This window comes from Lissotriton vulgaris, chromosome 3_2, assembly GCF_964263255.1.
Source record: "Lissotriton vulgaris chromosome 3_2, aLisVul1.2, whole genome shotgun sequence".
Classification (NCBI taxonomy): Eukaryota; Metazoa; Chordata; class Amphibia; order Caudata; family Salamandridae; genus Lissotriton; species Lissotriton vulgaris.
In genome coordinates this window covers 3,965,529-3,992,234 of record NC_141690.1, presented here as the reverse complement: position 1 = coordinate 3,992,234, position 26,706 = coordinate 3,965,529, and the positions used below count along the sequence as shown (strand labels likewise).

Genomic DNA, 26,706 nt, shown 5'->3' with positions numbered 1-26,706 from the left:
CTTGTTTGAATTTTTATGTGGCCCTCAATTGAGTTCCGATATCATAAATAAATAAACTTGAAACTTGCTCGTCTGAATAAGAAGCTCTGAAAGCTCCCTTCTTCAAATTCTTTCCCTCAGTTTTATTTTTTCTCTCTGTTATTTTATTGTGGGCGTAAATATCACAATTTGTGCAGCTATCTTCTACAAAGTATTATGAGGGCCTTTTCAATCAAATATGGATGATGCCATACCATGTAAATAAAGTTAATTCACTGGGGTGTTATTTACACTCTTTGGGTTTCCCTCCGCTGCCACGGATCCCAAAGACACAACTACTGCCTACAATTTTAAACCATTGAAAATTGATTGTCAAAAGGAGTAGCCAATTACCCACCAATTATTATTTATAAACGAGGACCACACAGCCAAATGAGCACGAATATGGAAGCAAAAGATGGGGTCTACTGTCAACTGAGCTCAAGAAAGAAGCATTTATCCTTAAGATTCGAGCTGGTAACAGTAATTTTTAATTCTACGATTATTGATTAGATTTTAGATTGACAAAGGTGTCCAGGTGTTTTGTAACCCATTGCTGAACACAAGAACAGCGTTTGGAGCATGATAGTTCCCTTTCTTGTGCTGTTTCAGAGGAATTCTAAACTTAGGTCAAATTGAAATCTCAAGTGCCCAAGGTGGATTGTGCCAAAACGTGGGCATTATATTTAAACACAGTCCCAATCCAAAGAAGAGAATGTTCACCAAAACCTTCTTTTAAGTGTAGATTTAAAACAAATTACTCACAGTGGTAATCTTAAAATAGTTAGGGACAAACATATTGTTGGGTTCAGCTGTAAGATTTGCCCTTTCCACTACATTGAAACATGCTGATCAAAAAAAATCAAAACAACAACATGACATCGGGATTACTAAAGTGCAGAAAAGGCATGAGAGATGTTATATGCAAAGCTGATCCACGTAAAAATAATTGTTTTCATGATTTCATTCAATTACGATTTACAATACATAACAAAGACAAACAGCGATGTGGGTAAATTGGGTACATCTAAGCAAAACACACAATAACATCAGTGCAGCCATCTACAGCATCAGACAAAGTGAAAGTGTAGAAGTTAAGAAACAATGACATTGAAGAAAAATCAACTTAGTGCATCAAATTCAAAAACATCGAGCATTCATTCTAGCCACATGTTTACAAAGCAGTAAATAATACAATATTTACCACATTTTTTTTTTACCAAAACATTTCTATTTGTTATAAACATTATGACCTGCTGTCATCTTTGGTAAATTATTTTTTCACTAATGCATCTGTTTGTTGTCCATTGAAGCAAATGTGGGAAAATGTTTGAATGTCTACACAATACACTGTCTATTCGACCCAAACGGTGACAGCAATATTAGACAAGCCAATAGGAGTGAACAGATCTTAATACCACTGTGAGCTTTCGACCCCAATGCTTTAACACATAGGTGGTTAACTTTGGCCCACAATGCAGGTTAGGCATGCTAAACAGCCGCTGACTACTTAAATGACTCACATTTATATTAATTTTACCTAAATGTGTCACATGTAAACATTCTTAAAATCTGATATGGCTCCAGCCCTAGTGGACCAAAATTGGAAGCCCCTGCTTCTATCAGCAATGTAAATTATTCTGCGAAAAGTCTCCTAAATGAGCAACAATGCAACATGTTAGCATGTCAAAGGGCTTCCGTTTTAGATCAAATCCCACTGCCCCATCTAGGTAAAGAGACATCTTAAATACAGTTAAATAGAGAAGGTCTTACTGTGCCTACCAACCTTTAATGAAGTAATCTCGATTAGGCCCAATAAGAGCATTGTATGGATAGCCGTAGTAAGCTAATGTATAAGGATCGCAGGAATAAACGTAGTTTGGCTGAGTCACATCTGTTGTAATCGCGGTTGCAGGTGCTCCTCCTTTGGCTGCTTTCTGATAACGGGTGTACTGCTCCTTATCGACCGGCTTGGCCAACGTAACTTCAATGTAGGATCCCTCAAGCTCAGTCCCATTCAGCTTTCGCATTGCATGAACTGCATCATCTCGGCTGGTGAAATGGACAAAGGCATAATCTCGAATTTTCTTCACCCGTTCAACGCATCCTGGGTTAAACTGTCCAAAGATCTTTTTAAGAGCGTCTTCTGTCGTCTCAATCATCAAATTCCGCACATAAAGAATTTTGACGGTCTCCATTACGTCTTCATCAACATCAATCTCTGGTTCTGCCCAGTCGACGGCTATCTGGTGGCCCCAAAGCTGTATCCTTCCTGGCATTAACTTCCTCCTAGCCATTGCAGCTGCTCTGTGGCTTTCATACTCTACAAAGGCAAAGCCTCGATTCTTCATTTTGTCAGCCGCACTGGCATACACAATCACATCAAGCACTCCTTCTGTTACTTTGGAAATTTCTTCCAAGATTTCTTCTCTCTTTTTCATCTTGGGTATTCCACCGATGAACAGCCTGCAGTTGTCTACACTGCAGCATACACCGAGAAGCCTACCTGGGCGGATTTCATAGTTGTTGAGTTCTCGGACAGCTCGTTTGGCTTCATGCTTCAATGTGAACATGACGAAGGCATAGCCTCGGTTTTTCCCATCAAAATCCATCATTAGCCTCATTTCATAAATTCGGCCCACAGTTTCAAAGACGGGAACCAGCTCATCCTCGTACACATCTCGCGGTATTTTCCCGACAAATACTTCACAGCCACGTGGAGGGTGTAGTCCTTCCCAATCTGGTGGCGGCCCACCATATTTCCGCTGCCCATTTTCCTGAACCATGGCGTAGCCTGTACGTTCCATCAGTGCCAGCAGAGCAGCCTCGTTAGGTGCGCCAGCAACACCCTCTGCAAGGTTGGATGTAGACATGGTGGAGGAGTCGTTGCTCATACAAGTGTAGGTATCTTCAGCTGTCATTATGCCAAAATCATTCAAATATGGCTGAAACCTAAGTAAAAGAACAAACACATGTTAGTTCATTGTTATTGGGGGGACATACGTTAACATTTTAAAGAAAATTTAAACAATTATGCTTTAATTCACCCTCTTCATTCAGCAGGGACTTGTGGAATACTTAAATGAACACTGGAAATGAAAACCAGTATAAAAAAGCTATGCTGCATAAATACTGGTGACTAGGAAACAGTATAAACCTATATGCCCAGAGAGGTCTCCAAGGTGCCAAAGTTGCCTGCTACCAAGTTCTTTTTTAAATTTAATCTTGGATTTTCAAGCACAGAAAAAAGTGAGCATGACAGAAGGAGGACATGAATAGTCAAATGCATGAAACAGACAGTACGTCTCAAGATCTTAACAATACATATGATCATTCTCAACCCTGCCGTAAATGGTAGTACTGTGAAAATAGTCCCAAAACCTTCTTCATTTCATATCATGTTCACATAGACACTCTCTAACTCAGCATGTCTGCTCCTCCAATATAGAGCAAGTAACCATGTCTATCATTCATGCATCCACTGAGGGGACTTCTATGGTTTTCCTATGTCTAGCGAGAGTCCTCTTAGCCAATACTGCACGCAGCCTAATCAAAGTTTTTTCCCCTAGGAACGATCCATATCCTACAGGATCCCAAAAATAAAGAACCAAAAAACTAACAGCAACAGCAGGCTCTCAGTGCCGCACCTCACGCCAGTTCCTGAGTCTCTAGTTGCTGTGCAATCGACCCCTGCGCCAGCCGTTAAGTGACGCTACTGTTCTCCAGATCAAGAGATGATTATAATAAATGGGGGGTGACCAGCTCACAAAGTCCAGGAGGCCAAAGTGTATGAAAACAGTCACTTCTTTATAAGAACATTTTTCATAAAAAGAACATTCTATTCAAGTCATCAGCCAACGCGTTTCGCTCCCACATAGGGAGCGTCCTCAGGGCGAAAATAAATGTCAGTTGATACAATCACAGTCACAGTGAATTCCTATTCGGTATACAAGTACCCGTTTTCCAAAGACTTGCAGACCTCAAAATAATCCTGTTATTAACAAATGACCAATTCAATCCAGAAGCACATCCAGTAAATGGAATTTGAAGACGGTTTGATCAGTGGTTCTGTTCCTGGGTGCCAGTACCACCATCAATTCAGTATCCGAAAGGTATTCGATCGGTATTATACAGTGTTGTAAGATATGTAGCAACCCGGGTAGAGGTTGAAATAAGACCACGTGTTTTGAGAAGCCGTTTGCAATTAGACAAGGACCTGGGCTTCCTACCAACGTTTGCAGGGCGTCTTAGAAAAGATTACGGATTTGTATTTCTTTTACAATCCGTGGGCCGCGATGCAATACATGCGGCCTCATTGACTGGCAGTCGTTGTGTGGAAACCATTGGAGGAACCCGTTAAAGACACTGGGTGTTAATGACGCTTTTTGTCTCTATCATTACAATGGACTGCTCTGATCCCAAATTGGGGGATAGAACTAGTCAAGATTACAGATTCTGGCCCATTTTAGCCGCATTCTTGGATACTTTACCAATCGAATACCTTTCTAATTGTTTGCGTAGAGATGCACACGGGGTTCAATGCCTCCCTCTCACTGGCAACCCTACAGCAGGCTGATCCATGGTGCAGGTGGCTCAAGAGCAGGGATGACAGAGAACATCCCTGTCTAGTGCCTGTAGTGTTTGAAAACTCTTACATGTACACTGGTATGTTTATATAAGATGTTAACATAGGCCAGGAAACAGAGGCCAAGCAGGAACGCCCTGCTGAGAGAATCAAACGCATTTTTAAAGTCTATCAGCATCAGTACACTGGGCTCCGAGAATGTGTATGCTTCAACCAAGGTAATCTGCACCCATTGAATATGATGCCTAGTATTTTGGTCCACCATACCGCCATTTTGGTCAGGGCGTGTTAGCGATGTGAACACTCAAGCTAACAAGCCTATTCACTAGAATGGTGGCAAAAGGTTTTGTCTTAATAGTGATCATTGAAATCAGGTGTTAAGAGTCACACAGCTCTTTGGTGCTTCGCGTATGACCAAAGGCAGATCTTAAAACATCAGAGGCACTATTAACTACTCTAAGAAAGGCACCAACTATTGGTACGCACAGGACTGTGCGTACCCTGGTTCTTCAGTAAACCATCATCAGTATAGCACTGTGCTTTGATGTCCTCCGCGCTGTTATTAAAGCCTAGACTTTTAAGCCCCAGTAGTTTTTAAACTCTTTTGCTTCTCTACTACCTACACTGTGCAGTTTTGTGATCTCTAGCTATATTGTGGTACATGCTGCAGTTTGCCTGGAGTTACCTGCTTTATGGTGCTGTGTGTGTGGTATTTATCCAGCACTTATCTAGCTAAAAGGCAGTAGAGTGCTGTACAGGGTAAAACCTTTATTCTGCACATAAAACTGGAGCAGGCACACAGGACTGCTGCAGAGCATGCTTCCCACAATATAAGTACTAAATGCGCACTCTCTGTCCTTTCGTCATCTTGAGTCAATAAAACTCATTTTGCCAATTGCTCTCCTTCAAGAGGTAATGATGTGAAAGTAGAAACACTTCGTTTTTTTTCACGTGACTGATTATCCCATTGAGTAAGTGTAAAAGAGTGGTAATATGATACTATAAGATGGAGGCCAACGTGACCTAACATAGCAGGTGTATTTGTATAGTGCACATTATCCCCAGAGTGGTTATATGGATCTACCCATCTACCTATCTATATCTATCTATCTATCTCTTAAATTTATAAATAAATACTATATATATATATATATATATATATATATATATATATATATATATATATATATATATATATATATATATATATATATACACACACACACACACACACACACACACACACACACACACACACACACATACAAAACACACTGCGGGTAACCTGAAAATTGCCCGGCGCTTGATACTGGTCCCCAACAGTTTTTTTTTATGTTAGTATATCAAAAACCATCACTGAGATATACACACATAAGACATCAATAAAAATCAAATCTTCTTAGTTCACTTCTTTTTTTTTGTTCTTTTTTTTCTTAAGCAGTCAAAACATAAACTCAGTCTGTACAAAGCCAAGACATGTTTTGCGCTCCACTGTGCTTCTTCATGGCTGTTTACAAACATAGAACATTACAATTAGAATCTAAAAAAAAAACAACTTGAAATTCAGCATAGTGAATCTATTTAACAACTGCTTAAAAAATAAAAATAAAGAACTGAACTAAAAAGATTTGATTTTTATTCATGTCTTATGTGTGTATATCTCAGGGATGGTTATATATGTATATCAATGGGATTTAAACCGGACACTACGATACCAAACAGGTCTCTACAGAGGAGGCATTAGTTCACTGAACCTACACCCATAATACAGATCCTTCCTTAATATCTGGATCAATGCCAGATGTTCACAAAATAAACAAAATATGAATGTATATACAATTAATTTTAGTTAAACTTATTTTTATATCCAGAAATGTTTCTGTGAATCTCATGTGGACTTTTTTAAATGTTTTCCAGTTCTTTCTATGGCTAAACTATTAAAGTGGTAGTCTACACTTGCTTTCCTTGTACTCCACTTAGTTTTATGGTTTTAGGCGGATTCTCAATTGCTTTGCACTGCACTGTTTTGGATTGGAGAGGGAAAACGAATCATCTTTGCTGAATGTTCGAACACAGTAACTATTGTATGAATATATATATATTCTCCCATTCACAACAGGCTTCATCATGGATGCCAATTCTCCAAACTGCCAGGGGTGGCAGAAATGATTTGACATGCCCTTTAACCTTCACTCACTCACACATACATACATACTCTTTTACATACATATGTATTCACAGATACACACTCAGAACTGGAAGCCCGTCTACAACATTCATTCATTTAAAATAATTTTTGTACTTAACTCAGCTTCCAGGGAAGTCATAGCCCAGATATTTGTACTCCATTTTTTATTAACCTAATAGCGAATAATGTAATACTATTCATATATATATATTTAATAAAGAAAATTGACAAAAAACGAGGTGAGTAGCCCCTACCGACATCCATAAAGACGAGCTGCTTCTGTTCCTGCTACTGATTTTGCCACTGCTGACACTAGGGGTCACAAAGGCAGTGGCAGGGGTAACAAGGAGCATGCGAGGGGTCGCAGCAGCGACCCCTGGTGACACCTAGGTGAAGCTTCATAGGGCTTCATAAGTTTTAAATAAAATGGTTCATTGCTCCACAGTATCAGAACCAAATGTTACAACAAACTTCTTTCATACATTCATATGATCACAGAATGCCACTCAAATAGACATACGAATCTTCCGTTTCCTTGCCCCCTTTGATGAATGCAAACTCAATTCTAGACTAAATCAATTATACATTTTGGCTCGCAAAATGCTCAAACGAGGGGGGCTCAGGTTGGAGCCAGTCAGAAGCTATACACAGTTGAGCGACAGTCATAGCAATAAAAATCAAATAACGATGTTTAAACATGGGGTGCCCTTTTCTACATCTTGCCCAACCCAGAGTAACATTAAAGCAGGAGTAATTTTAATCGGGATCCCAACAATCCTTGTCCAAAAAATTTCAATATCCATCACATACCTAGACAATTTACAGCAACTAAAAAAAATATGTAGACTGTCCGCATTATCCCCCCACAGTGAAAACATTTACCATTATACCCCCCCCCCCCATTTAAGCGTATGTGCCGGAGTGTAATACAGATTAAAACCAGTTTTAAAGAAATGAGCTTTCAAATTGGCAGAAAGGAGAGTTTCCCTAGATCTAACAATAGCATTATCTATAGATAGGTTATGTTCCCCCAATATAATAGACCATTGGGCATTATGTTTCTCCAAATCATCCTTTCTAGAAGATAATACTTTATAAAGCATCCCAATTTTCAGCTCAGCTCGTCATGAGCCACGGTGGCCGTGTGCTCATGACGAGCTGAGCTCGTCATAACGGTCAGAACGCTCGCATGCGGGGCTAATTCCCCTGCTGTGCTGAATGTTCTGAAGAAACCGGTGTGGACGTGACGAGCTCAGCTCGTCATGAGCACACTGCCACCGTGGCTCATGAGCACCGGGTGCTGTGCATGCCCCCCAGCACAGCGGGGGAATCAGCCCCGCAGGCAAAGGGTTAAGAGCAGAGGATGGGTCGACCGTAGTGACAGCTATATCGTCCACGTAAGCGAAAACAGAGTGAAATATCCTGTACCAGAAAAGGTTTCATCAGAGGACTATTTCCCAACATATCGACAAGCGGATTTATGTATAAAGCGAACAGCAAAGGCGAACAGGGGCATCTTTGCAGAGTTTCTCTGGTAATTCTCACTGACTGATACCAAACCCATTGCAGCGATCTTAGCAACCGTTGCGGTATACAGTACCTGTAAAGTAGTCAAACCCCTTCCCAAAGCCCACCTGATACATCAATTTCCACAAATATTTCCACTCCACACGGTCAAATGCTTTTTCAGCATCCAATCAAATTAACCCTAGTTCCCGTTTCTCAGCGTGGGCAATGTCAAAGAGCATCACCACCTTATTCACGTGGGTAACCGTCCCACGAGCAGGTATAAACCCATGCTGATTGACTGACACAAGTGGACTAATAATCTTTGCCAAACGATTGGCCAAGATTTGAGAGTATATTTTGCCATCACAATTCAGCAAGGAAATCGGGCGGTACGATCCAGGCAGATCCGGTGCTTTCCCCTTCTTGCTAAAGACCACTATAGTGGCTTCTTCCCATGATTTGGGAGCTTGCCCATCCTGCGCAGTCCTAAAAGTGGCCAACATTTCACCCTTAATCTGATTTAAAAATATCGTATAAATCTCACCCGGGAGATTATCAGGTCCTGCAGCTTTCCCCATCGTCAGGCTATTAACTGGCGATTCCAACTCTTCCATAGTAATTGGGCTATCCAGATGTTCCACCTCACTTGGGTCTAGTTGTGGTATATCCCCCGCCCCCCATAAATATATTGTTGCCCACATCCACCACTTCCTGCTGTGTATACAGTTCCGTGTAGAACTGATGCAAAATGGCCAAAATCCCTTGAGGATCAAGACACAATACACCTGACTTATCCTTTAACGCCAAAATACACCGGGGGGCTTCTTTTATGCGCAGCCGTAATGCAAGACACCTATCAACTGCTGTCCCATACTCATGACATTGCCTTTTATAAACCAGATATTTTCTTGCATGGTCAGTGTTCCACACCCCATTGATTTTAGCCTGGCATCTAGCAGCTTCATTCTCCAAATCCGAAATATTTCCTCGCAGAGCTATCCCCCCAGAGTCAGTTTTTCCTCATCCACTCTTAGATCAGAATATAATTCCTGCAGCTCTAGTTTTTTTTAATGATATAGACCAATACTTCGCCCCTAAAACAGACCTTAAAAGCATCCCATATAGTTGCTATATGGGTAGATTGTCTATTGTGATCAAAACATTCCTTACTCCAACTAGACATATGCTCTCTAAAGCCATCGTCTAAGCACAGTTTCTGATCAAAAGAAAATACTCTAGGTTTAAAATTAAGACCAATTGCCACTACTTCTAAGACGATTGGAGCATGGTCGGATGAAATCCTAGGAAATATTTGGGCAGAGGCCCTTACTAAAAATGCGGTGGATAAAAAAAAAAAAAAGAATCCAACCATACCAATTTTTTATGGGGAAAGGAGTAAAACGTATACACGGGGTCCATAGGATATAAATAACCCCATACATCGACCAAGCCATGATCATTCAAAAAATATATAGGGCATTAAAGACCTGTGGTTTGCGTCCCTTGTATCCTCGTGGTCAGACCTGCAGCTCCTTATTAGTTAAGTTAATATTTATATCCCCACATACAATCCGCTGAGTTGCCCAAGATACAAGCTCTAAATTTAAATCCTCCAAGACTGTTGTCTCATCTAAATTGGACCCATAAATAGTGCAAACTGTATATTTACTGCTACCAAATGCACACTCAGCTATAGCCCATCGGCCTAGTTTATTCGCCAGACATCGACCGGTTGTCCTGACATTTGGTTTAGCTAAGATCACAACTCCACAGGTCATTGAAGTTTGCTGAGAAGCCACTAGGAGTGAAAACCCTAACTCTTAAAATATTATGTTTGCTCCAGGGTATGTGTGTCTCCTGGATGCATACCACATCTGGTTGAATAATTCGAAGTTCAGCAGCTACCCTCTTCCTCTTGTTAAAATTGAGGCCTGAGACATTTAGAGAACACATTTTAATCCCTTTAGAAGCCATTATAAAGCCAAAAAAGAACCACTGACAAAAACCATATCACTTATACCACATCAACATATACCAAGCACTCTTCGAGGCTGTATCGCTACTTTATTAACATTTCTCCTTTTTGTTACTGTGGATTTTTTCCCCTTTTTGCCCCACCTAAATGCCCCCCCCCCAAAAACTCCCCCCAACTCTCCCCATCTCGCCCCCCCCTTTAAGGAGGCTTTAGGACCCATGGTCCCGTAGATGCAAAGTTTCCGTGCTTCCCCTGCCTTTGCTCACAAACCCCGCCAGTCGGGGGAAAGTCCTCCCTCCCCCAAGATCGGACGGGAACACAGATACACATTAATAAAAGCTATAAAGGGTAGGAGTATAGCCACCTAGTTGTCATAAACAACAAAGAAAAAGTATTTCTTTTTTTAAACCCCACCATTATTCATCTGACCTATTACAGAAAAATCCCTAAATAGAATTCAAAAACTCCTTAGCAGACCCCCTCATTGGTGAAGAAACGAGTATGCTCCTGAAAAATCACTTCACTTTGCCGGATTCATCTGATATGCTTGAGCCCCTCTGACTTGAAACTGTGTAATAAGCTTCCGAAGCTGCCAGCGGTTCTCTACTGTATATCAACAAAAATCCGGTCTTCCAAAAAATTCAAAGTCTTTCCCAGCTCTTTTCTTATCAGGGCGTGCCAACTGAAAAACCTCCTCTCGAGCCAGAAAACTATTAAATGAGATTAAGAAAGCTCCAGGTTTATCAGCAACCTGACCTGCACGAAGTCTAATATTAAATGGAAACCTATGAGCTCCTTCAATCTCCCTGTCCCAATCCCATCTAGTGAGCTCGGGGAAGGTATTTTTGAACAGTTCCACTATGAACTTGCGCGAATCCTGCCCTTCCTTTCCCTCCGGAATCTGCAATACTCTTAAATTGTTCCTTTGTGCCCGGTTTTCAATGTCAGCCATTTTCCACTGTGTGTCCTCCTGGATAGAATGGAGTGATTCAGTCACTACCTTCTGTTAAACCAGTTCGTCCTCTAAGTTAGAAATTCGTGTTTTTGCTTCGTTAAATCTCGAAGTAAAGTCTGCATGAGATTTAACAAGCCGCTGCACCGAGTTTTGTAGTTTGCGGCACAGGTTTTGAACCCTCATACTCTCCTCTCTTGTTTCCTCCAGGTGGGACATAATCGATTCATATATGAATGACAGAGAAATATCTTCACCAGGGTGAGTATTTTGTGACTGATCATCAGACTGTTGCCAATTCTCAACCTCCTCCTTGGCAGCATTCAACTCAGGTCTTTTCCATACAGTAGGAGGACTACCATCTACAAAATCACCAGAGTACTCCAAGAAGATGCTGCTGTGGTCGCTGCCACGTTTATCTGCTCAGGGTATTGTAGCGCCAAATCCTCACAAGATGAAGTGGACTGTTCCGACACAGAAAGAAATCTTAAAGCTATGTTTGATTATCTCCTCCAAGATTTACAGCCTGCAAATTGACTAGCCACCAACTACACCAGACTCTGTGCCTCCTGCTGTCATCCTTATACCACCAAGACCATCAAAATCAAAGTTCGGTTGTGGAACCACATCGCAACCATTTGACTGCAGTCTGACATTTCCTGAGAAACTTTCCTCACCCGCCACTGGGTTTAGTACTGAAGTTGTCAATTCCATGTTTAACTCCCCAGTATCAATGGTATCTGCAGAGTCAGAGCCTCCTGCCGACATATGCACAAACTTTTTAACTTTCAATTTATCTTTTGCTACTGAGAAAATTGCTGGAATAATTTTGTTACCAGTCGTGTCCCCTTTAGCCCTCGCACAATTAGAGACGCTTTCTGCATTCTTGACAGAGTTACCAGAATGTCTCTCTCACCTAGATATTTCCGTTAGCATTTTCACCTTCTTGGGCTTGCGGTCTCCCGTGCCTTCCTTTCGGGGGCATTGCCGTTGGAGAGTCATCTCTTCCACCGTACTCGCTGGACAGACCCCAGGTGGAATCAATCACCGTATTCCGCAGCCAGTATGCAGCGAGCGCCCAGCGGCTCCGCCGGCTCCTATTCAGCCCTGCCGCGAGTGCTAACAGAGCTTATAGCATTGACCGTCAGCGAAAAAGTGGAGAAACGACTCGTAAATCAGTTCATTAAAATCCGTAAATTGGCCAGAATTACACTAAAGAGGTCTTAAGCAGACTGCAGGGTGCTTCTTTAGCCACGCATTTACTCCGTCTCCGTCCCTGTCTCCCTTCAAAGAATTATATTTGCGAGCTCAGGCAGGAGCGGTCAGCTCTCCCGTCCACTCGCACAGACGCAATCTTGCCTCGCCCTGCATCTATAGAGCTTTATAGGTCTAGCAGAGGAGCCTGAAGCATCGCACCTCATCAAACGATTACCTCAGCACTAATGCCATATGTTTTGTATGGCAAGCCGTGGCCGCCAGCGGCAGGTTCTAAACATTTAATAAGTAAATATGAACTACAACATCACCCACACTTTATCCAGTCTGGAGTTGCATGATGGTTTGAAAGCATATCAGAAATTAAGTCACCCTAAAACTAACTTTTAAGCAATGGAACAAAGCCAAGGATGCCATTGGCATTCACCATGGTGTAAAAACTAATGACCCTGTCAATCCATTTCTTTTTTTTTTTGCTTTGACGTAAGCCAAAATCTTTACTATATTGAAAAAAAAACAAACACAATAATCAGTTAGTCAGACCCTCCAGGATTTTCGGCACTTTTGTAAAAATGCCGCAATTTTTACAAAGCGGTACAAAAGGGGGTGGTGATGGACGGAGCATCTGAATCAATCAAACACTGACACCCAGTCAAAAGATCTGGGTTGAATCCATCACCGTTCTTTAGCCCACTCTGCCACCCCAGTTCAGACATGGCTCAGACGTGAGTCCCAGGCTCTCCACACCACTGGAGTCAAGCTATCCAGACTGATGAAGGCTGATAGCCAGAAACCGGTCCTTGGATGCTTGATTCCGGTCTGGGAAAGACATGGCTTGGTAGTTCGGACTGGACTGTTCCCTTGAGGCACAGGGTCAGAGCTGATTTGCATATAGCCAGTGTCTAACCCAGGGTGGTGTGGAGTGCAAAAAACGATGGATTTAGGCCCAGATCCTTGTACTGGGGTGAATGTATGACATTGTTCTACATTCTGTCCATCAATAGTGTTTTTTGCAATTTTCACCCCGAGTGTGCTGGGTATACTCAGACGTGAGTCCCAGGCTCTCCACACCACTGGAGTCAAGCTATTCAGGATGATGAAGGCTGATAGCCAGAAACCGGTCCTTGGATGCTTGATTCCGGTCTGGGAAAGACATGGCTTGGTAGTTCGGACTGGACTGTTCCCATGAGGCACAGGGTCAGAGCTGATTTGCATATAGCCAGTGTCTAACCCAGGGTGGTGTGGAGTGCAAAAAAAACCATGGGTTTAGGCCCAGATCCTTGTACTGCGGTGAATGTATGACATTGTTCTACATTCTGTCCATCAACTGTGTTTTTTGCAATTTTTACAAAAGCGCCCTCAGTGTTAATGCAGCGGCTTAGCCTGATGAAAACTAAATACTTTTGGACTGGGTGGACTGAAATGAAAGTGCATAAAACCCCACCAAAATTGGTTATTGAAAGGGGGATGCTAAGTACCGTACTATGGAGGGAAAGTCTCAGATTTGTAAATAAGTATCCCGCCAAATGTGGTCGCTCAATAATACGTTGGGCCAAGAGGTAAATGCAACATAGGAGTTGTATAAAAAAGTAAGGTAGAATTGCAGCTATGTGTAGATGTGGCACCCACTCCCAACCGGCTGAGGCAGCAGCACTCCTACAATCAAGTGGAAGGCCGCTCAGCTGGACTTCTTGGCGCTGCCCCAGCATGTGCTCGATCTGCCCCTGCCACTGCGTTGCTTGAACAAGAGGAAGAGGACAGCAGATGTACCTAAATACCCAGACCCTCCTGGATATCACGATTTCCTGCGAAATCAGCACTTTTGTAAAAATGCCGCGATTTTTACAAAAGTGCCAGAGAAATCGGCACTTTTGTAAAAATGCCGCAATTTTACAGAGGTGCCCGCGAAATCACTTCTGTGAGGTGGGGGCACCATCTGATAATCTGCCCGGTTCATTATAGTGAACCAGAAAGTATGAAGTGTGTGAATGCAGCTCAGTTTTCTGCTACGTTTGCAGTGACAGATTCTCATGATGCAGAGAGGATCAAACAGTTTTTGGCTGGGGCATTTCGAAGACTTGTGTAGCACAAGGTATCCGTCTCACTCCACTTAATGATTTTGCATGTTAGTAAAGCGTTGCACTTACAGTGATTAGATTTCTGCTTCCTCTTGTATATGGACAGTGCAACCTGCTTAGACTGACGGGGGCTGGCAGTTTTTTGGAGAGTATTGCGGCGCCACTGCATGCAAAACATGGGGCGGGGCTCAGGGCTGAAAGTGGACAGTCACGAATAGCGAAAACAAAGTAGTAATTTCAGAATAGTGTAATGTTGGCAGGTGATTTTGGTGGGACGGAATCGGTCTGAGTGTGTGTGCATGGGGTGTGGGAGGAGGAGGTGTGGAATGGTGCCAAAATGGTTGCACAAGATGTTAATGATACACCTCTGGTTTCCATGGAGCAGAGGGAAGCTACTCATCTTTGCCATGCCCCAGCTGTATGGCAGTTCTGTACCACTAGAGGTACCTCGCCGTGTTGCGTGTTTATCTAGGTTCCTGATCGATACTGTGACCTTATGCCCCTATTCGGCTATAAATCCATTTATTCCCTATATTGGCATAACCGTTCAAGTGCGATATTCAGAAAGTCATCTCTGGCCTCACACGAACAGAGCCACATTCCAGCATAGTTCTCTGCCACTTCCTTTGCAACCAATTAGTGCAATGACAGAGCAGAAGTCACTATCTGATATTCCTAGATTAACACTCCGAGTTCTTCAACAAGATAAAAACCTGGAAATCCCCGATTGCTGTGTTTTGATTAGTAATGGAACTCTAATGAGCAACTGATAGCTATCACTTCCTAGTGACATCTTTAATTGACGTCTTATGTCCAGCAAACTTGCGTCAAACCAGGCACCTGTCAGGTATAAATATTACCAACGTTGCCTTAAGCAATTGCTGGTGTCCCATCGCTGTTGTATGCTGTATGGAGCGTCCCTGTTGCTGCAGCCTGCTGCCCGTCGCCTGAAGCTGCTGATACCATTATCGCTGCTAAAGCGCGAACGATGGTGTGGTGTAACTAGGAGCTGAACAGCCGTCCCTCTGCGAAGAGCCCAGCAGATGCCAAGCTGCCCGCGGATGCTGTCCCCCCTCCTCCTCCTCGACGCGCTGAAGAGAGACGCTGCCTTTCTCGTGCAGAGAAATCCAGCTCCAGCGTTTCTAGTCTGCCCTCGCGGGTGACTGGGATACCGAGTTCCTCCTGAAGGAGATACCAGACCTCCATCATTCTATTCAGAGGTATGGTGTTGACTAAACCCTTAGAAGAGAATTCTTGAAGCAAACCTTGGCAAAACCAGCTTAACTTAAAGCTACTTACTTACTCCCCTTCCACGTGTTAGGCTTAGGTCAGGCACACTGGGGTAGGCTTAGTTAGAAGCACCAGTTGAGTATGTTAGCCTAATGTATATATGACTGTATATATGTTTTATTACTTTTAAACCATTGTATGGCTAAGAAACCATATCAATGCTTTTACAGTATTATTTCGCAATACTTATCTTACTGTACGTACTTTTTATCATAACAAGTCTTGCAATTGTGGCAATACATTTCTCTTGTACGAGAAGAAAGACTGTTCAATAAATGTTAACCCTTTATTGACAAACGCCCGTCTCTCTATTCTCTACATATCGTGAAAGTAAACTGCACTAATCTGACTGAGTGAAATACCTGTCTATTGTTTCACACGACCCTAGAGATTGACTCTTAATCTGAGGAGCAAAGTTGTCATGTTGCACGGTTGTTGGAAAGCTGAATCCCTTCTTGTCTGTGCCAGGGAAGCTGATCACTTCCCATGCAGAGAAGAAAGTTTCCAGTGACCTCTGAGCTAGTTGGTAACACACCCAATTAAGTTTAGCATAGTCAGTGGAGGCCTGGAAGATCCGCACTTCTACGTCGATACTACTGTTTATGTTATTCCAATGCGCAGGGCCTAGTGGGAAACTAGGAACTACACTACAGCCGTAGACGTTTAGGTGCTGTGCCTATACAAGTGCTTTGTCCTGTTATATGTGTGTGCACTGATTTATGTAGACACTGGGAATCGAGATCTCCATGAAGGACAGGGAGGGTTCAGCTGACCCTTGACCAAAACATTGCCCTTGCATCCCTTGGCCCCTTTGTTGCTGTAGTCTGCTCACGTTTGATGAATGGGGTTTGTAGTGAGCTGCGGGTCAGGGATGACCCCAGATTTGCTAGTTCTATACCCTATATTAGCCAAAAATGAGGTGCATGAGGAGTAACTGTTCCATACCTTGCATCCCAAGCAAAAACTAGGAGGGACACTTGTTGGGGATGTATTATTCCCTAGAAAAAGCATGGTTTACAATGCATCTTGGGATCCTCAGTCAAACAGCACCAAGGCAGAGCCAGGGGCTTGATGCAGGTACAGGAGCAAACTTTGCCAGCAATAACTAAGAAACTTAGGAAGTGCGCTCTCCTTTGTCCACGCGTAACAAACCCAGCTCAATCCCCGCTCTGGTTGACGCTGCAAAACCGCTGTCAGCGTTAATTGTCAATTCTAAAGCATGACTACTTACCTGTTAGGGTCTCAAGTTACTGATTGGGTGGAGTGGATCTGCGGTTTAGTCGAAGAGCAAGATCTTGAGATCCTTCCTGAATTGAGGCAGAGACGGTGATTGGCACGGATGTAGAGTCAGGGAGTTCCAATCCCTCGCAGCAAGGTAACAGAAGGATCTTCCTCCAGCTGTGGTCTTGTGGACCCATGGGGTGGGTGCCAGGGCCAGTTGGGCAGAGCAGAAATGCGTGGTGGGCAGGGCCGAACTGAGAACTACAACTGGCCCTGGCAAAGTGCTCGGCCGGCCCAGTCTCCCCACTCGGGGGGGGGGGGGGGTTTGGAGGGGCCGCCGAGCTCTTTGACGTGGTCTGTTTTCGGCAGATTTTGGTACAGGGCCGATACAGCCCTGTAACAAAAACGGCCCCTAGGGGCAGGGCTTTAAGTGGGATTCAAAAACTGGGGGGTCTCTCAAAGGGGCGTGCCCAGTGTAATTAGGGGTGTGGCTTTAAAACACGCAAAAAATCTGTGCTTGGCATAGTGTGCCGCCCGACTTGTATTTTGCTGTTTCTGTCATTGCATCCAGATATGTGATACAAGTAACATCATACGAAGGACTATTGGTTTTGTCAATGGTTGTTAGTTGCAGAAGATAAATAAGGTGCGACTATGGCTTGTATATAATATTGACAAAGCTTCCAGTTAAAGCCCTGATGACCCTCCCACAATGTTGCTGCTCTTGCGTTTCAGAAAGAGAAGTGAAATCCTGCAAAAAAATGACTCTTTAGATGATTTCCCTCCCCCCCCCCCCACAACGCTCACCTGGCATGACGTAACATCTCCACTACTGAGAAGTGAGCAGTGTGAGCAGTGCACATCCATGTGCCTGCTGACTCGAAACGGGTCTCTATCGGACTTGGTTGTGCTCCCTGGCACTTTTTTCTGGACTGCAGTCACAGCAAACTGCTGTGACTGCAGTCCGGAAAAAAATATAGACCACCTGTGTCAGGGCTCAAAACAGAGCCCGATAGAGACCCGTTTCGAGGCTTCCTGAAAAAAACTGCCGGTGCTCAGACCCCTTGAGAAACCCGGCCCACTTAAAGCCCTGCCTAGGGGCCCAAAACCGGCCCCCACCCATGCAGCGCACCGGTATATTGCCCGGTGTCCGCTATGGCCAGTCCGGCCCTGCTGGTGGGTGTGTGGAAGGGGAGGCGGTGGTTAAGGAGCCTTCACTTTTGGAATGCTTCCTCTGTTCCATATCCTAGGATGCCTATTCAAAGTGGAATACTCTGCTAAAACAGTTTCCATTGATTAAAGTCTGAAAATGAATGATTATAAGTAAAATAAAGGGCCGCAAAAATGCAGCTAAATTTCCATATTTGTGCCGCTAAATTTCCATATTTAGGCCTCTAAATTTGCTAATCCATGCCGCTATATCCTGGGGGGTCTGCCTAATTCAGCATTGCTAAGTCACTGGGTTAGCATACAGTCAATCACAAAATGGATTAACCCACAAGAGTACTTTAGTCTGACTCGGAGTCTTCGGCATTCATACACAGAGATTGAAGTGCACATTTTATGGTAATTACCGCATACATCCCTAACAATTTTTTCCAGGTAACTTTGGGCATGTAATACTTGGGAAAAATGTCCTGTAAATATCGCTGAATGCGCATTTCATTGTGCAAAGGACCAAAACCTGCAAGGTACGTCCCATTTCTTTTTACTGTAGCAACTTTTTTTTTGTTCGCTTTTGTCAGCACTCAAGTACGAGCTTGACCTTCGGAAGGGCGTTAATTCTTGCGTTTCACATCAGGTTTGCCTGTCCCAAGAAGGTGCCACAATCCTTCAAGACTTCGGGGGCAGTGATCTTGAAGTGAGGTCATCCCGAAGTCAGAGACTCTTCCTGATTAGGTCTCGCCTGTCGATGCGCATGCGCATCGAGCAAGCGAGACTATGGGGGCTCAACCACTCTTTATCCAACTTGCAAGGAATCGTGGCGATTCCTTGCAGTGCCCGTGACTTTTAAGCTCAATGCGCATGCGCATTGAGCTTAAAAGCGCGTGCACATCAGTTCCCTCAGCCGCACTAGGCCCCCGCTCCGCCCCCTCCCCTGCCCGCCGTGTCGCATTTCCCCTTATCAGCCTTTGCTCCATCTGTTCCCTCTCCCCGCTCCGCCCCCTCCCCTGCCAAATGCTTATTTTTCTTGCATGCGGTTACTTATTTTTGCTTCACCCATTATGCATGCTAGATTCGGATGAGTTACACAGGTCGGCCATATGAAGTCTTTAGAACTCTGTTCTATGCCCTGTCAAACCAAGCACACTCTTTGCTATTGGCTAGAAAAGCCAGTATCGCAGGTGAGAGGACAGCGGCGCACTCCCCTCTTTTCGGAGTCTGCCGGACAGATTGTCAATAAGCAGCGCCTGGCTCGCGATGAGAGGCTGGACACCGCAAGAAGTTATTTTCATGACGTGTTGCATTATTCAGCAGTGGAAATACAAGTTCTCTTTATTGTGAGGTCATGTGTTATGCACTACAATATAATATATACAGCGCTGTGATGTCTTCAGCCAGAGCCCCTTTTTTCTGGAACCCAATATGTGAAGACTGCTTCCTGAACGTGAAGCGCCGCTTCCGGAGCTCAGATCCGTGCATCCGGGCTATGCCCGCGCCGCGTTCTATATTTAGAAGTGACTTGGGCGCTTTCCTCTTAATATTCATTTACATTTTCTTTTGTAGCTGTACCTATATATTGTTCGTTGTCTGCATGATGAAGCATTGCCTCACAAGTAAGGGCTTGTGTGAATGGTTTGTATGTTTTGCACATTTTGTTTACTCTGTGTCTTTCCTTTGTTGTCTTTTGCTGCACACACAAACGCCTGCACTTTCCTCTTCCTTATGCACAAAGAGGAGCAGGGCTGTGCATAAACCCTGGCTAGCGGCATTATCCAAAGGTATTTATTTATTTATTGGGGCTGCAACGAGCTTTTGATGTAGCCTTATTTACGCGAATGAATGAAGTCTTGCTGATTATTTTTATTATTATATTTTTTTACTATTTACTATTAGTTACAACTTGCACTGACTGGAATGTCTTACCTTCTTACTTTTTTTGCGTTTTAATAGGGCCTGCCGAATGCACGGCTTGTCAGACCCTTGTGGGCTTTCGTGATAATTAGTACGCAGGCAAAATGAAACAAAGCCTGGTACCCTTCGTCCCCTGATAATTGTAAGATTCTCTTTGCCTTTGTAAAGTGCAGCCGATAGCAGACACGCTGGTTTCTGTATGGCGTTAACCATCGTTTCATTAAACCAAAGTATTTTCAAATAATTTGAGTCTTCTTAAGTCAAGTGGAGAGGCGTTTGGGTGCCTGTAATTTTTGTTGTGGCGAGGTTAAACTACAATAGTATGAAATAAAAGCACCAAGATGCAATACATGATCTGAAAATTGTATCAGAAATCTAGAAAAGGGCATAAAACTTTCACAGAGATAAAATAGACAGTCTTAAATTTGGAACAGCCGGTTTACGGTTTACTTTACTGTTCCAAAACTGCATGCAACATACTGCAAGGCCTTTATCAACTATACTGAAATAATACAGTATACATGTTGAGTGGCTCTAGACTTGACACGCATCGGTGATAGAAGACAGGCTATTTTTTGTAAATTGTTTTGCACCATTTTCTAACCCCTTTGCTTACAGCTCCACATGTGCCAGTTTTGCAGTAGTCCCATAAATTGGACCAGGCTACTGAAATAAATATCCTTAATTTCACCTCAACCTGTGACATAGGAAGCTAATCAAAGTCAACATCTGCAAACTCCCTGCAGAGTCGCTGAAGTAAATTGTCTGAAAGAGTCAACGGCACACAAAAAAATGAATTCTCGGTTGCAATCATGTCTTGTGATATTGCTAATACCCACATAAAGAAGCACACTGAGTTAAGAAAAATGATTATAGAGCTATATATTGGGTACAAATCTCAATAACATTGAATTCCTCTACTCTAGGTTAATGTAAAACCGGGCACAAAAATCTGGTCTGCCGCTTAAATTCTCAGAATTGCATGTTACCACCAGGTGCACTTGAATGCAGTTTTGCTGATTGAGATTGTAATCCGATTCCAATGCTAGATTTACCATATCGTATTGTGTTGTATGATACTGATTCCAGATTGGACCTCAATCCATTTAGGGAAGATCCCGGAAGCCCTTCATTGTGACTTCTTAGGGGGGGGAAGAGCCAAGTTAGTTGCTTGACCCTTGTCGTCAAAACACCACTGCCTCAAGTACAAGAGTTGTTTTGATTCGTGGCTGGTAAAACTTCAGTTATCAGCCCCATCGGAATCACTCACACTCACCCTCACTCACCCTCAACCCCTCACTCTCACTCATCCTCACTCACCCTCAACCCCTCACCCTAACTCACCCTCAACCCCTCACCCTAACTCACCCTCAACCCCTCACCCTAACTCACCCTCACCCTCACTCACCCTCAACCCCTCACTCACCCTCACTCACCCTCAACCCCTCACCCTCAACATCAACCTCTCACCCTCACTCACCCTCACTCACCCTCACTCTCACTCACCCTCAACCCCTCACCCTCACTCACCCTCACCCTCACTCACCCTCAACCCCTCACCCTCACACAGTGCAATAGGTCTCGGAGCATTTGAGTTAGAGCTTTTAGAAATGTTTATGGCTTTTTTTATTTGTAATTCTTTAGCATTGGCTACAGGAAACAAAAATGCTAAAGATTTACAAAAAAAACCCATAAACAATTCTAAAAGCACTAACTCTAATGCTGCGAGACCTATTGCATTTCCAATACTTGTTTTTAATTTACATTTCTTTCTTATATTGTGGCATTGCAGTGCCCTCCTCTAGCTAACTTTCAACTCTCTCATAACTTTTAGAACGGTATCAACGATAACTAAAGAAAGGTAATCGTTTAAATCAAAAATTGATCCAGTTTATTCTTGAATCCAATTAAGATATTACCAAAATGTGTACTTGTTGCTTCAAAGAAAGTTGTTAACATATACTTCAGATGCGATAGTCTACACATGGTTCAGAAGCCATCAACTTTAAGCACAAACTGCACCCACGGTGTACCACTCATAATAAAAAAACGAAAGCATCCTTTTCAAATAAATACATTTAAACGGACAAAATAATTTCCCTAATTACTTAATGTCACTGGCTTGCCGATGCAGCACAATCGATTCACGAAACAGGTGTAGGCACGTCTTTTTTGGCAAAGACCTGACACTATTGCACAAGCTCCTTCCACGGCTGTGATTAAAGCTCTACCAAAGCATATTTACTCAACATAGGCGCACATCAGTTGGAGGAGGGTGGATTACGCCTCAGTACAGAAGAACTGAACCTACTTCTGGAGGAAACCAAAACACACATAGACCCAGCAAGCATCACAGTAACTGCTGTCAAATCAAACACGAATCTGTTTAGATCCCACAAATATTTGGTAAGGTTATTTACGATAACAGACACTATTCTGCAATTAACCAAAAAATAGTCCTGGTCTATTATACTCAGTAAATTAGTTTTCAAGTAAAGCTATTTCTCACGTGCTAATATAGGAGTTGTGGCAAACATGCCAAAAAACTACAATCTAATTTTACTCCTCCAATTATAAGGGAGATTACAGCTGGAAGCACACATCTTCGATCAATAAGACGCTTTTTCCTACCATTCTTAACGCCTTCCTCATTCTCTCTGCAACAACAACCCTTACAGAGATATTACACTTCTCCAGAAATGCTTGACATAAGATGCAAACTACAAATCACATCCCAAGAATCGATTATGATGTTGATCTCTGTAAAACCCCCTACAAAGAGAACGTCATGTACCCGTTATCTCTGCTCATTTTCAGTAAAGACCGTATGCACGGAGCTTGCTCGGTCCTTCTAGTGATTTAGTCTGAACTTCATACAACCTAAAAAGACAAGTCCCAAATGTTCTGCCGGATACACAGAAAAACAGTCCTGTCTGAGTGAGCACCCCACTGAAAGCACATTGTTGTGCCTTTAGGACGCACTCAAACTAGTTGTGCAACCTTTAATATAGCTTCGTCGCCAGTCGTGGGCTTGCAGCACAATGGGCCATTTCTTTGAGTACTTGGGAGCCCAGGAGATTGTAGATAATCCGCTCATATGGAGTCAGGCAACAGGCCAGCACGTGACGAAAAAGGTGTTGCACCTTGCAAAGGAGAGCAAATCAAAACGAAACAAAAAGTTGCATACCTGCAAACATAAAAGACCATGCACTGAAGAAATATAGAAGGGGGGTACATCCAGATCGAAGGAAGAGAGAAATTATCGCACTTCCTGTAAATAAATCAGGAATTGCTGAGTAGCATTGTATAAAGGATGCAGTTGCCTAGCCAGTATATATTAGCAGTGTAGTGCAGAAAAGAACGGGAGTTTTACATAAGTACACAGGTTTGACATCAAGTAAGTATAATTAGGTCCACCAAGCCTCCCAATTGTCCATCCGGTCTTAGATATCACACCAGGAGTACAGCCGCTGATTACTACCACCTTTGTCTGCCCCTCTTTGAATATGTTACTGATCTCGTCTCTACCACGGTTACTCGAAGGCAGATTTATACTTTTGCCATTGGTGGGGTGCAGAAGTTCTTTATATGTCTCCTGAGCCTACTGCCCACTTGCTGGAATGCTTTAAACTCCTCTGCTGTACTTAAATTATGTACGTCACATTATGTCAACCCTTCACAATTCCCTCTGCCTTGGGCCACGTTACAAATGCAGGACAATTCCAGTTTGGTCACACCAGAATCAGGACCGTCAGGGGGTTCATAACATATTTCATGACCACTCGCATGCATTATGGAAAATGGAATTCATCCAAAAGGAAGCCTGACCAGATTCAAAGAACCTTCTTATTAGCTAATATGTTGATATATATTACTATGTATTTCGTTAATAGGAGTATCAAAACATACTGGCCAATTCTCCTTTGTGCTTATTTCTCCAATCTCCTAATTAATGGGAAATAAAAGCTAAACGTTTTATTGCAATTAGCGCCGGCTGCTAGCTGAAAACATACAACAGAGCGGAGACATAATTGTACATCTTAGTAATCTTTTTACTACAAACAACCCATGTAGCCCAGCATTTAATCTGATGTTTTCTATAAAAAAAATGGTCTGGTTTTGTAGACCAAATTAAACATGTGACGTAAAAAATAAATAATGGGAAATATGTATGTTGGTCTGACAAAACCACTTCTACATCTTAGGCATCACGGTGAGCTGGTCACCAGAATCCCTTGACCATCGTTATGGGATCATGATACACATGTAGGGTGATTTGAGGCAAGGAACAGACTTGGTTGTAGCAAACATAGCTTCCTAAGCAACACAAAGTAAGGGTAATTAAAGAAATGTTTGATATTGAACGAATTGTAACCATGGTACAGTACCAGAGATGGACAACTGCAGACTTTCAATGCAAGATTTTCCACTGCAACAACCCTTTGAAGCAATCCAATCCTCAGTCGAGAGAGAAGACAGGTAACATTGTATGAAAGAGGCGCCGATATGGAAAGACAATGATAGGGTTTTTTTTGCTAATTGAAAATGTGCCATTCTTTCTATTTGTAACTGCAAAGATGAGATAGCTACCATTGCCTCGCTGCACTCGACAGGACCCACACAACCCTTCCTTTCGGAAGTCTTACTCTAGCATTAGCCTGAAGTTCATGTCTATTCGAACCCCAAGAGAGGGAATTTGGCTCAGAACTGTGCAACATCATATCCTGTTGTGTCTGAAAGATGATGTTGTGTGGGGCCCTAGATATTTGATTGAGAACATCAACTACCTGCAAAAGTTTTAGTACATGTTATCCAAACCTGATTGTTATGAAATACAGTGGTTAACACCTTCAGCGCGGCACAGATTCCTGCGCTGTGCTGAACGTTCTAATGAGCCAACGGGCTCATGACGGAACGGTTCCGTCATGAGCACAGGCCAACCGACGCTCATGACGGAACCGTTCCGTCAATAGCATCGAAGGGGTTAAAAACGCGAAAACGTATCTCGAGTGCCAAGGAGATCAGCACCCAAATCAAGAGGTTAGATTTGGGGCCTCACTGTGCAAGACTGCTTTGCAAACTTGTGATACCTAATCCATGCTAAATGCAGTCTGACAGATTAGGAAAGAAGTAGTGAAAATGAACATGAACTGTTTACAGCAGTACTCAGGCTGCAGAGTATGAACAGTAAACATCCATGAGTCCATCACGGGCAGAAATATGGTATGCAACCAAGCCATAAGTACGTTTATGTCAATTAGGGATCATTTACCATCACCAACAAGACACTACAAAATGATGCATCACCTGATTATGTCTAATAAACACTATAAAAATAAAGTATATTTATTTCTGCTCTAATCCACCTATCCTGAGCAGGCAGAATGTAAGTGATTTACAATTGCGAAAAAGTACTGTAAAACTGGAGTCTTCTGAACTGAAAACCTTCCAATAATGCAAAAGACTATTAATAGATTGAGAAAGACAGCCAACAATACCTATCCGACACCACTGGAACAGGAAAAGAACACCATGTGATGCACATCCTCGACCTTATGGATAAGGATGTTAGTGACAGTACAAGCACCAACACAGACTATGTTTCTAGCACTTAAGAGTCCACACAATGGGACCTAGAATTCACACACGTCAAGTCAAGGGATAAAACAGATCAGACGAGATGCCTTATTGTTAACCAAAAAGTAGCCAGGGTTATTCGGAGAAGATGACCCAACGGTTAAAAAAATCCACTCATTCTACTCAAACTTTCTTTTAAGAGTAGGGGTAAGCTGGGCTACTTAAAAATGTTTCCCACATCTAGCAAAAACAGATACATTCAATTTTGTTTGTTTGAGGAAAAGCAACAAATGTAAATCATGCATCCTAATCCAACAATGTGCCGGTCAATGGTTTGAATTCACAGAACTTTCAAACAACTACACATATAACATGCAAGACCGGTGGCTGACAGAGAAGTTGGCCTCTCTTTCTGTCCAAGATTCAGTGGGTGCCTCAGTGGGGAAATATATATTGTAGACGGTTAGATACATGAAAAAAATGTTTTCGCATCAAACTAGTGGAGATTAACTTCTGCTGCTATATCTCTTTGAGACAAATATGTGCCCAGGCAGAAGAAAACCATTCAAAACAAAAACAAAACAAAACAAAAACATCAGCACCCAGAGTCTCCGTATGCACTGGAGAGCACCGCCAAAGCGATGACAAAATTCAGCTCCCCCAACCGTTGTCCCTTCCTCTCCCAGCAGGAAAACAAATCCTTCACTTGCTTGACTGATTTACTGATTTGTGCTGTGCTAGTTATTGTGCACAACGTTCAACACACCATGTTCTCATATCTAAACTTATAAAAATCAAAGAGGTAACTCACCAAAAACCACCCCTGAAGCAAACATCCTTCCATACTAAGGAACACCTACCCAGGCAACGCTATCCAAAGTGGATTTTTGGATGCACCAATAGTACTTTCTATATAAACAATATATCCCACTCAAATCGCTTCAGGCTACCCGGCTACTCCATTAGTTATCTATATAGGCAATGCCCGGTTTTATTAGATTTGCAGGGGTATCTGGTATATGC

The 26,706-nt window shown here is 42.8% G+C and overlaps 1 protein-coding gene across 19 annotated transcripts in view; it reads right to left on the bottom strand.

Annotated features, from left to right (window-relative positions):
* The window catches only part of RBM47 (RNA binding motif protein 47), a 378,578-nt gene that overhangs the window by 23,015 nt on the left and 328,857 nt on the right, over nucleotides 1–26,706 (bottom strand). For all 19 annotated transcript variants that reach the window (XM_086963935.1, XM_086963942.1, XM_086963947.1 and 16 more), the window contains one exon: nucleotides 1,805–2,970. In XM_086963935.1, coding sequence (XP_086820061.1) covers nucleotides 1,805–2,939 — 1,135 coding nt within the window. In that variant the 5' untranslated portion in view covers nucleotides 2,940–2,970. The remainder of the gene's footprint in view (nucleotides 1–1,804; nucleotides 2,971–26,706) is intronic.